Source organism: Corticium candelabrum, chromosome 6, assembly GCF_963422355.1.
Source record: "Corticium candelabrum chromosome 6, ooCorCand1.1, whole genome shotgun sequence".
Taxonomy (NCBI): Eukaryota; Metazoa; Porifera; class Homoscleromorpha; order Homosclerophorida; family Plakinidae; genus Corticium; species Corticium candelabrum.
In genome coordinates, this window is record NC_085090.1 from 8,825,818 (window position 1) to 8,837,238 (window position 11,421).

General features: G+C 39.3%; 2 protein-coding genes across 3 annotated transcripts in view; one reads left to right on the forward strand and one right to left on the reverse strand.

Moving 5' to 3' along the window:
- LOC134181373 (AP-3 complex subunit delta-1-like) overlaps window positions 1-6,943 on the reverse strand; it is a 16,351-nt gene extending 9,408 nt beyond the window's left edge. For both annotated transcript variants that reach the window (XM_062648641.1, XM_062648640.1), the window contains exons 1-13: window positions 6,811-6,943; window positions 6,650-6,745; window positions 6,513-6,593; window positions 6,365-6,445; window positions 4,875-4,982; window positions 4,688-4,817; window positions 3,043-3,384; window positions 2,912-2,981; window positions 2,609-2,754; window positions 2,241-2,319; window positions 2,028-2,154; window positions 1,633-1,875; window positions 1,085-1,235 (exon numbers count right to left, since the gene is read on the reverse strand). In XM_062648641.1, the coding sequence (XP_062504625.1) occupies window positions 1,085-1,235; window positions 1,633-1,875; window positions 2,028-2,154; window positions 2,241-2,319; window positions 2,609-2,754; window positions 2,912-2,981; window positions 3,043-3,384; window positions 4,688-4,817; window positions 4,875-4,982; window positions 6,365-6,445; window positions 6,513-6,593; window positions 6,650-6,745; window positions 6,811-6,870 (1,714 nt within the window). In that variant the 5' untranslated portion in view covers window positions 6,871-6,943. The remainder of the gene's footprint in view (window positions 1-1,084; window positions 1,236-1,632; window positions 1,876-2,027; window positions 2,155-2,240; window positions 2,320-2,608; window positions 2,755-2,911; window positions 2,982-3,042; window positions 3,385-4,687; window positions 4,818-4,874; window positions 4,983-6,364; window positions 6,446-6,512; window positions 6,594-6,649; window positions 6,746-6,810) is intronic.
- Window positions 6,944-6,967: 24 nt separating this feature from the next.
- LOC134181375 (S-formylglutathione hydrolase-like) lies at window positions 6,968-8,690 on the forward strand. The gene is made up of 8 exons (XM_062648643.1): window positions 6,968-7,280; window positions 7,365-7,489; window positions 7,671-7,735; window positions 7,794-7,848; window positions 7,910-8,008; window positions 8,188-8,253; window positions 8,318-8,419; window positions 8,489-8,690. Exons 1-8 carry the CDS (start codon window positions 7,025-7,027, stop codon window positions 8,567-8,569), a joined length of 849 nt encoding a protein of 282 aa, XP_062504627.1. The 5' UTR covers window positions 6,968-7,024; the 3' UTR covers window positions 8,570-8,690.
- The last annotated feature ends 2,731 nt before the right edge of the window (window positions 8,691-11,421 follow it).

Consider the following 11,421-nt stretch of genomic DNA (forward strand, 5'->3'; position numbering starts at 1 on the left):
TGTATAAATATCGTATACATACATACCTATGTATGTACTGCATACACATACTGTACACACATACTCTAGATATATTGCATCAATGGAGCAAGCACGATAAAAATAAAATAAAATGGTTTAGTGTTCACATTCTACGCTGTAGTAGTAGTAGTAGTAGTAGTAGTAGTCCTACAGGGACATTGCTATTAATTCTTGTTATAAACGCCAAGAACAAGAAAAGAAGAGAAAGTACGAGCACAGGATACAACAAGTGGAACTTTCGTCTTTTACACCTATTGTCTATTCTTGCACTGGCGGTTGCAGTTCTCTTACCAATACTTTTGTCAAGAGACTTGCTTCCTTGCTGGCAAATAAAACAGGCACCACATACAATCTTACCATCAACTGGTTACGTTGCCGAATTGGGTTCGCTCTACTACGATCTTCAATCATGTGCCTACGAGGTTCTCGATCCAAGCCACCTTGTCATGAACTTGGTCAAGACTTGAACATTAGCTTGGCTACTGCTGAAAGCGGCATGGTCAGTTAAAAGTTCTTCCAGAGTAGTACTTTCTGTTTTAAATTAGTATAGTAACTGCTACATTAGTTAGATAATTGACATATGTACGTTGTACAATTTGTTCAAATACAACACGGTTCCCAGTAGTAGTAGTAGTAGTAGTAGTTTTAAATTAGTATAGTAACTGCTACATTAGTTAGATAATTGACATATGTACGTTGTACAATTTGTTCAAATACAACACGGTTCCCAGTAGTAGTAGTAGTAGTAGCAGCAGTAGTAGTAGCAGTAGTAGTAGCTATTGTTTCAAATACACCATATCTTCTCAGTAGTAGCTATCACTTAAATCACATACACACATCTCAACCATGACCATTAACAGCGTTTGCCAAGCAGTAAAGCTTATAGCAATATCTAAGCATGCACTTAGACAAAGGCCCCCTATAAATCTTCAATTTCCACATAAATAGATCTACGGAAGTCTACATCACAGCAGCTCCATTAACATTGTTCTGGTATAATATCAGACAATTATCAGTATGTTATCTAAGATGTCAAATGAGATAATGTGGCTCATGTTGTTACCTTTCTCTTGGAGTTTATTTAGGTACTTGAGAAGTTGGATTGCACATGATGCTCTCTCTTGAACTTCCAAGTCAGCAGAACCAACGAACACAACCAGCTTCTCTTTGATTTTTTCTCTAAGATCTTCAAAATCTCCAGCATCATCATCCCCCTATACACAACTTTGTTACCATATATGCAGCAACAAGTCAGTGATCACACACAAACACCAAGCACACACACACACACATTGCATATCATATGGAGGATGAGGTGTGTGTGTGTGTGTGTGTGTGTGTGTGTGTGTGTGTGTGTGTGTGTGTGTGTGTGTGTGTGTGTGTGTGTGTGTGTGTGTGTGTTGAGATTCTGTACCAAACGCCTGCCTTTTGGTCTGTCTGTCTGTCAGTCTGTCTGTCAGTCCGTGTCTGCTGTGCACTTGCACACCTTTACCATAATTCTAACTCTAAGCAAACTGCTTTGTGTCTTTACAACTATGCCTTTCTTTCCAATAGTGACCTCTCCATCAACTAGTCAATAATCAGTAATATCATCAAGTAAGCTCTCCTCACCTTTTGTTCTGCTTGGCTAAGCATATGAGAGTATAATTTGATAACATTGTGAATAAACACACTCTGAACGTAAGGTGGCAGGGTTGTCACTCTTGATCTCAACATACATTCCAATGTTGAGCGAGGATCATCCAAATATTCTGAAAATTCACCACAAACCCAGGCAGCAGCATAGAGCACCTCACACGCTCCCTGTTGCCCAGGATTACGACTCAGCAGATGCAAATTGTCCAATAGAACTGCCTGGAACACAATTGACATTACTATTGCCAAGAGACGGACAAATGACAGACCAACAAACAAACAGAACAAACAAACAGAACAAACAAACAGAACAAACAAACAGAACAAACAAACGAATGCAAAAAGAGAAGTACACAATGTAAGCATCTCACCATCTGTTTGACGGCAAATGGTCGAACAGTTTTGACTCTAATTGCAACATCCAACATTTGATCTGCTAAAAGACGACCATGACGAGTTCCCTCTACTTTTGTCAGCTCCACTAACACCGTGACATACCTGCAACAAACCACAAACTTATAAAAGTACTAAACAGATAACTACACATAACACAATGACATCAAAACTGCATTCTGTGGTATTACCATTCAAAGTTAGTGACAAATTGGTAGTTGTTTTGTGAACAGATTTCTGTGATCTTACAAACTAACTCATCACGATAAGCTGCAAGTAAAGGAAAACAACAATGTAAGGCAGAGATCAAAATACATGTATGGACAAATAACAAATCCATACTGTGACGTAATTAATACGAGCTTACAATTAATAAATTAATATATTCGAAGACAATATGCCCATGCAAATGATCATCAATTGACATAAAACTGGCACAGACAACAACATGTGAAGACAAGAACGGTAAACAAGTTATCACAGCACCTACACATGCAGAATCTACAAAAGTGTTAGCAAACAGCTAGATGTAAGAGTAAACTGCCAGTGCCTAACAAACCTGCTCCTTCTGCATGGTCAACATGAACCATAAGTTTCTTGATGATTTCGGTTAGATTCTTCCTACTGACCATGCCATAGATTAGATCTAGACACCGTAAGCGGATAGACTCATCCTTATCCTCTAGACATTTCAGAATCATATCTCTGCACAAACAACAAAGCTTCACATATCCTGTGGATAATAGCCACAAACTTAAACAACACAATGTAATAAAGCTAGTTCATTTAATTAATCCATTGCAGTTCATTAGTTCATTTAGAAACACCATTACATCTTATGATCAGTTAAGTAACAACTCACTTGTGTGCTTGTACAACCTTTGGATGATATTTCAATATTCTCCCCAAAGACAACAATCCCAAATATTTCACTAATCACAAACAAATAAAAATAAATCCTAATTCCAGTTTAGTTCCTGAGCTAACACTAACAGTTCTGATCTGGATCTTCAATCATTACGCGCAGCTTTGTCACACACAACTGCATAGATGCAGTGTGGCTAGGAACTGCAGCTATCATTGTATTGACACATTCGTATAAGAGAGACATAGCTGATGTTGAATGAATAAGATTGGTTAGTGGCTCAGTTAATTTCTTTCCCAAACGAGGCTCTAGTGGAGCCAGAGCTCCAAACAATTTGATGATCTTGATAAGCATCCAGTTATTTGTAGAGCTGCTCATCAATTTGAAAAAAACAGGAGCAAGAGACAAGTAGTTTCGAGGATTTTTTCGAGCCAACTCACAGATTACATTAACTGCAGCTGATTGAACACCTACCATGAACAAAAACAATGAGAACGAAGATGGGCACTTCCTGCATAATAAAACAGATTCATACACCTCTAATACAGTCGCCTAGAGTACAGAAAAATGCACAGTTCCAATACAATTAACTAACTACTTAGAGATACATCCCTCCAATAGAATAGTGAAATGTACTGACACAGATACATCCTACCATTACAATATTGAAATAGTGTGATGTGCTGAGAAATGTATCACTCAATACAACAGTCTAATGTATAAAAGGTACATCCCTCTAAGTACAATAATAACCTAGCAACAAACTTCTTTGAGATCAATTCTTGTTGTTTAAGTTTGTTCTTGTCACCTGCTATTGTTTGCTACCATATTTGTCCACTGCAGTAGGAGACTACTCTCTTAATCGATCTCCTGCCTCTTTAAAAGCAAAGAATTATGAACATCCCTTTCCCCACAAAAATAGCACAATGCAGCTGCAAAAATCAAACATAAAGAAAAGCGTTTTTGTTCAAAATCAAAAACTTTGTTTCCTATGACAACAACAACAACCCCGTTGTAGCCCTGTTACACTTTTGGTTAGCATGACTGATTGACAAATGTGGCTTCATTAGCTCACATCAAATACAGTAGTGTCAAGCTGGTATAATGAATAGTTTCAGCTATCAGCCATCAGAAACGAGACTTTGTAAAGTCACATGATTAAGCCAATAGTGCACTCAAAAGGCGTCAATTCATTCCAGTTTTTGTGTGTGCATGCGTGCATGTGCGTGAGCAAACGTTAGAATGTGTTACACTTCCAGTGTGCTCAAAATATTTTAATCATAAAGCAGATTTGTGTCCATCCTATATAGCAACGACAGACAATGAAGAGATAACCAGTCACAAATGCCAACATTTGTAAAGTTTTACCAGAAATGTTTACTTGATGTTCAAAATAACTGAGTCTTGTCCGAAATAAACAACAAAAAACTTATCTATCTGCAATGGCTAATGCAAAACCAATCATTTTTCTGAATCACGAAAATTATACGGAAACCTAAATTGTGTTACCAGAAGTGACGTTTACATCTTGTGTGTGATAAACCTTGCTACTTTGATAATTACAGAATATTCATGTTACAGAATTTGTGGTCGCGAGAAATGAAAGTTACTTGTACAATTTTAGGTAATCTATTTACAAGTAGCATGCTCAGAGGGAAAATGGTGTCTCAATTCATAATTAGACTTCACAACAAGTCGATCATTCCTCTGGAAGGTCAAACAGAGCAAACTACTCTGAACGTAAACTGCTCTAAGAAACTTAAGGATACTTACCAGCGTCTGCATCTTCCAGTCTATCTTTGAGCCTTGCAAATGCTGGTCTCAATGCATCAGGAAAGTTGAGGAAGACCTTATACATAACTAGAATAGCGTGCTTCTTCACATAAGGCCTTATTGCTGCCAACTAGAAATAAGCTACATCAGATACTGTTCACCAGTGTACACAAGCATGCTGACCAACCAGTGACATGAGATCATTAGCTAGATCTCTTGCAAGATCGCTAGTGATAAAGCAACTCAAGCCATTAAGAGCAACTGCTGCCTCATATTGACTCTGACTTGACATGTCCTACAGCAAGAAGCACATAGACACAAGCTGCAATTAATGATGGTTAAGCACTGTCATTACAAGACAAGCTGTCCTGTACTATGCAGTAAGTCAATCACTCACTGTCTTCATTTCAGCGTGAAAGTTATTATTCACCATGCAATGGTACATAATACCATCGTTTTCACTTTTAAGAACTAAAATAATCAATATTGATATCAACATTACAATGTCAACCATAACAGAGTGAAATATGAAGCAAATTTTTGGTCGGACATCATGCTCCAGCAAGAGGTTAACCTGACATTCTAAATTTTAGGCATTCACTCTTATTTGACTTCACAATCCTTTCTTGTCTTTTCTCAGAGCTAGCTTTGTGAAATGTCGACTTCGACTCAATTCTTGGAGCACTTCTTCGATCGTGGGTATTGGGTACCTCTCCCATATAACAGCTTCATTGGCTCGTCTCATGTCTACGCAAAGTCTAACATCACCGTTTGGCTTGGGTATCACTACCACTGGACTAATCCATGGTGTAGGGCTGTCTGCTTGTTCAATAATATCAGCATCTAGCAACAGTTATATCTCAGCTTCTACCTTGTCTCGTAGACTAAAAGGGATTCGTCGCAATGGTTGAGCTACTGGTCGTACGAACTTGTCAATGTGCAACTGCAGTTAAAAATCCCAGAGTTTTCCTATTGCCTTGAAACACTTGGGATATTTGACTTCCAATTTCTCGTACTGGATTTCTTCTTGAACATGGCCTAGCAGTAAGAGGTTCAGTTGAGTTGAAGTTTGTCTCCCAAGCAGGATTGGTCCTTTACTTTGCACAACCATACATTCTGCTTCCACACCTTTGCTGTCAGTCCATACTTCTGCCTTAAAGTTCCACATAATGGCCAATGGTTCTGCCGACCCATACGGAATAACTTCTTGTCCACCATGTGTGGTTTGCACTTGACATTACTCTTTTTCAGTTGTTCCCAGTATTTGGAAAAGTAGCAAAAATGTCTTGCATTTGAGATCCAGCGCAATGAAGGAGCAATGCCCGTTTACGCCGAGAGTCAGTGATGTCCTTCCCAGCGATATAGTACTTGAAGCTTCGTTTCCACTTATCCCATTGGGGTCCTAGGTCCGTCAATGTCTCTCCTTGATAATGGAATGCTGCAACGGGGTTTAATCCCATGCTCATAGTGATGACCGCTAATCCCATCCTCATCGCCAAGTTGTAGAGTATTCATCACAGTGCTATACAACACGTTGTACTATCTCTCATGTAACCTCCAGATATACTCTAATATCCCGTACTCCCTGTCTACTCAACTACTGTCTATAATACTACCAGATACTACACTGTCTTCTCAACATCTGTTTGTCTGTTAGATCCATTAATTCTAATCTACCTTTTTTATCATGTTGGTTGTCAACATGAGAACATCTGTCTCTTCATGAAATGATTGAGTCGCACACAAATATCCGATACGCTAAGAGAATAATCCAACATCAAACTCCAGTACTGTAGTAACCAGTTGCTACTTCAAAGCTTCAGACCTTATGCGTAAATTTCTGCGAGCTCATCACCTCAATGACGTTGAATGCCGCCCAGCTAATATCATATCCTAACATTTGAAGCTATAGACGACGACAACTTCATCAACGCCATCTCACAAACGTTCATTTTGTCTCACATAAAGAAGTTTTGCCACGGCGTTTGCTTTCACGTTCATGTTCTCTTGCTTTAGCTCTCTCTTGATTTCATCAATACATGTGGCAATATATCGTGCCTAAGAAGTCGCACTTTACAACGTCAACATCCGAAATTGAAAGACACAGAGATATGGGACCTCACCTCATTCTGTCTGTTGTTTCGAATACCACGCACAAGATCGTGCATAGACTTCTCAAACATAGTGAGCAGCAAAAACTAGTGGCTCAGAACGGCTTCAGGACGGCAGCGATTTCTGGAGTGACATGCACGTGACAAATCACATGCCCCAAGTCACGAGACCGTCTCATACCTCTCCGACGGTGCACGTGAAAGCAGTGAGTGATACGCCGTGTACATGGCTCTCACGCAAATCTCTTCTCAGAAATCGTTTGGTGGCTATCAGAACGTCTACTCACATGAAAGCAAGAGTACTCAGGGCAAAATGACGTTTGCAGCGTTTCTGCCAGCAACGATTGAGAAGGAGAAAGCTCCTGTGCTTTACTGGCTGTCAGGACTCACGTGCACGCATGAGAACTTTATGCAGAAATCAGGATTTCAAAGATATGCAGCCCAACATGGAATTGTTGTTGTTTTGCCGGATACTTCACCGCGTATGGTCACGTGACTACATATCCGAAGCTCCATTGTGTCTTAGTGAATATTTGTTTTAATGTATTTTTTGTCTTTTAATTAAGGTGGGTGTTGCATTGAAGGAGAAAATGACAGCTGGGATTTTGGTAGTGGGGCAGGATTCTATGTGAATGCTACAGAAGAAAAATGGAAGAAACATTACAACATGTACTCTTATATTACACAAGAGGTGCAGACTTAGTATAATATGTTATAATCAATGAAGCATACTGCTGATGTCTGACTAACACTGCCAGCCATTTTCAATGTGTGAATGTGTTCAGATGTGCATACTGTATATGTGTTCAGTGTTCACAATTGTAGTGTATATGCATGTTTGGATCTAAATGTGCGTATTTGTTGCTGAGCAGTTGCCATCTCTCATCGACACCAACCTCAATGTAGACTCAGGCAGACAGTCAATCACTGGACACAGGTATCAATGAAAACGAAAATCTAAAAATGTGGTGATATATGATCACGTTGTATGATAGTATGGGTGGTCATGGAGCCCTTACTTGTACTCTTAATAATCCTGGAATGTATCAAGTCAGTTAACCAGTGGATATCAACGTGGACAAATTTTGTTATAGCCTGTTTCTTGTTGCAGTCTGTATCAGCATTTGCCCCGATTTGTAATCCCATTGACTGTCCATGGGGAAGAAAGGCATTTACTGGTTACCTTGGAACAGACACAGCTACTTGGAAGGTAAAATATTGCTGCTTTGGCAACATGTTGATTTTAGTTTTTGCTTTCTTGCTTACTGTTAAACTTAGTCCTTCTGTTTGTCTGTCTGTTTTCCGTGAACTTGTTAACATTAATTTTGTGTTTCTTACTTGGTTGTTTGTTGGTTACGTAGTCAGTCTTTTGCATACTGTTTCATGCAGCAATATGATGCAACTGAGCTAGTGAAGAGCTATAATGGTCCTCTTTCTCAAATTCTCATTGACCAGGTTTGTGCTACATGTGAATAACTAATTCATCATCTTAATGGTAATTAATTTTACTTTGTTTTAGGGAAGTGCTGACAAATTCCTTCTTGAAAAACAGCTATTGCCAGAAAAGTTTATTGAAGCATGTCGTGGTACTGGTATTGCAGTTGTCCTTCGAATGCAAGATGTATGATCTCTTTTGTCACATGATTATCATGCCACTGTGTTGCAATTTGTATGTGTATTGTGTGTACAGGGCTACGATCACAGCTATTACTTTGTTTCTACATTTCTAGAAGATCATTTCAACCATCACGCACAGTTTCTCAAGAACTAAGCTAAAGAAAGTGTTGCTGCATGTTGGATTATGCATTAGGACAGTATAATGTGTGGAATTTGTTTACACTAAAATTTGACTTTCAGACTTTGTGAACTGAATACTAAGGTTTATAACTCAACACAGCTTGACTACTCTCTGTTCGCGTTGACTTTGCGCTCGCAAGTGACTAAGAAAATCCGGGAACTTGCGTTTTCGAACAATACCAGGATCGTCACTGTCTGCCCTATTGCGCAGGAGATACAGACATGGGCATAATTATGGAGCCACCCCCATATCAGCTGAGGCATGAAAATCAACAATTGCAGATTTATGAATATACCTGCTGACTTGCTAATTCTACATAAGTCATGCTATTTGGGTATTTAGTGTTCTGATTGGACGCTTTGACAACCCGTAGCAACAAAGGATTAGAGAATGACCAGACTAACCACCGCCATCATACATTACCATGTACAAACCGTTCTTGTTGTAACGTCACAAGAGCAGACTCACAATATGCAAGTAAGCTGAAACGTATAGTCTCCTCTGACATAAACAAAGTCATTTTATTGTTTAGAATCTTTTTTTGAAAACAATTTTTATTATTAACTTTTAAATTGGTTGAACTGACAGCAAGAAGCAGTCGTGTATGTCACACATGATCACCTCCAATCTCAGACATATGAATGGCACAATCAGAGCCATTACCTCACCATTATGACTTGTTTTAATTTACTAAAAAATGCAGCTGTTGCTGTAGATGCATGTACATGCAGTGTCCGAGAAAGCCCGATAATTCTTTAATTAAGGCTGCTCAAAACAGGCAAGGACATGCATCTTCAGATCACAACCATACACCCCACATCTATACAATAAATCATTTAAAGAATTTTGCACAGTCACCCACACTTCATAGTAGAAAAATCTCAATTGACAAACGCTGTGTCCAATTTCAATCATATGAACATTACTTAAGGATTCTATGTTATTCCCAAGTTAGTGTTCACACTGCACTCTATAATCAGCAGAAATATAGCGTCATATGATTGACTAGCAAACAGATACAGCCTAATACGATGAAATTCAATTAGAATGAGTGTAAATAGTGATAAACACAGTAGAAGATCCAGTTCAAGCACATACAGCAAGTATGTTCGACTTCACTCATTTACCTGTGTCACTTCCTGCCAAAATCAGATACCCTAAACATCAAGTTTGACACACATGAGTACAATAATCTAGCACACTCTCTACAATATACAATCAACACCACTTGTACGCCAGCAAACAAGCCACACAAGTCTTAGAAATGACTTTTCCATGCCTTCTTACAAGTCAATTCTACCTAAAAACCTTTCATATTCAATCCTATACAACAGAAGTAAAATAACGTTTTCGTTCAGGCAACATTATCAAACACTGTAACGATTCAACGACTTTCCTTCTAACCTATGGAATGTCTGCCTCACAATACCAAACCGACTTCGTCTGATAAGCTAAAATCTGCATTTCAGAAGGTAATACAAATGACAGAGCCCAACTAGACTGTAATTTGCCCAGCAAAAACTGTTCAAAGATAATTCCATCTATCACCAAACTTAATCATACGTAGTATAACAAATTTTAGAACAGGAAGTTTAAGTCCTCTTTACAGTTACATTGGATGTGCGCATGCATGCACACACACACACACACATGCACATATGCAGGGATGCATGCACACACACACACACACACACACACACACACACACACACACACACACACACACACAGACAAATATTGAGCCCTTCACATCGTTCGACGTCGACCTTAAAGTCAGTCATGAAGATGGCTCCCCTGCCTCTAGAGACAGGGCCTCCATACGCTGCATAAAGACTTAGTGCCAGTGCTAAGTTACAATCCACCTGGAGCTTGGCCAGAGTCATCCAAGGGCACTGACTATGGTACAGCTCTGGGAATGGACACCAAGGCCCACAAGTACCCGTCAGCTGCATGATGTTACTACCAAGTCAGCGGTCATGTCCACCCCCAGTCAATGACCAGGTACTCATTTACACTAGAGAACCAATTGTGTGTGTGAGTTCCTTGCCCAAGGCAATTACGTCTGTGTCCATCCCGTCTTTGACCTCACGACCTAGTTGTCCCGGATGTTTCCATTCTCCGAATGCAACTCTCTAAACATTAAGCTACAAACCCCATGCACACAAACACACACACACACACACACACACACAGCACTTACCCAGCTAAAGATCTGGCTCCTCCACTGAGAACTAGAAACGCTGATCCAGCTTGCCTCTGCTTCTCGTGCATCATAGCTACTGTGTTAACTATTAGCACCTTACCAATGGCCTACATGTATTATAATGACCAGTGTCTTGTAATTCACAGATGGCTACAGCATTTCATGAAGAGACTAGTAGCACACCTCTCAGATGTTCCAACTTCCTCGGTTTAGTAACAGTTGATGACATATTACGACTACATCCCAAACGATGGCTCAATGACAATGTCAGATCTTATAAAGACACCTACTAATGTACAGACGTCTTCAAAGTGGTTTGTCTTGCTATTGACAGCTAATCAATGCGTTGTCACGTTTGTGGGAAATTGATGCTCAGCTTGTGGTATTGAACTAGTCAAAGGCATTTTGCATACAAGTTCTGTAATCATAAATAAGTCTTGTTTGCACAGGGAAAGAAAGATAAAGCATTAAATACCTACTTTTTTGAAAAGCTGGACAAAGAGGGCCCTCAAGCTTTAAGACCATGGACAAGGAAATGGCTTGTGAGATCACACCAAGAAAATCAAACACAGTATGTCACAAGTGCTTGATTGTAAATTATATAGAAAGAACTTCTTCATTA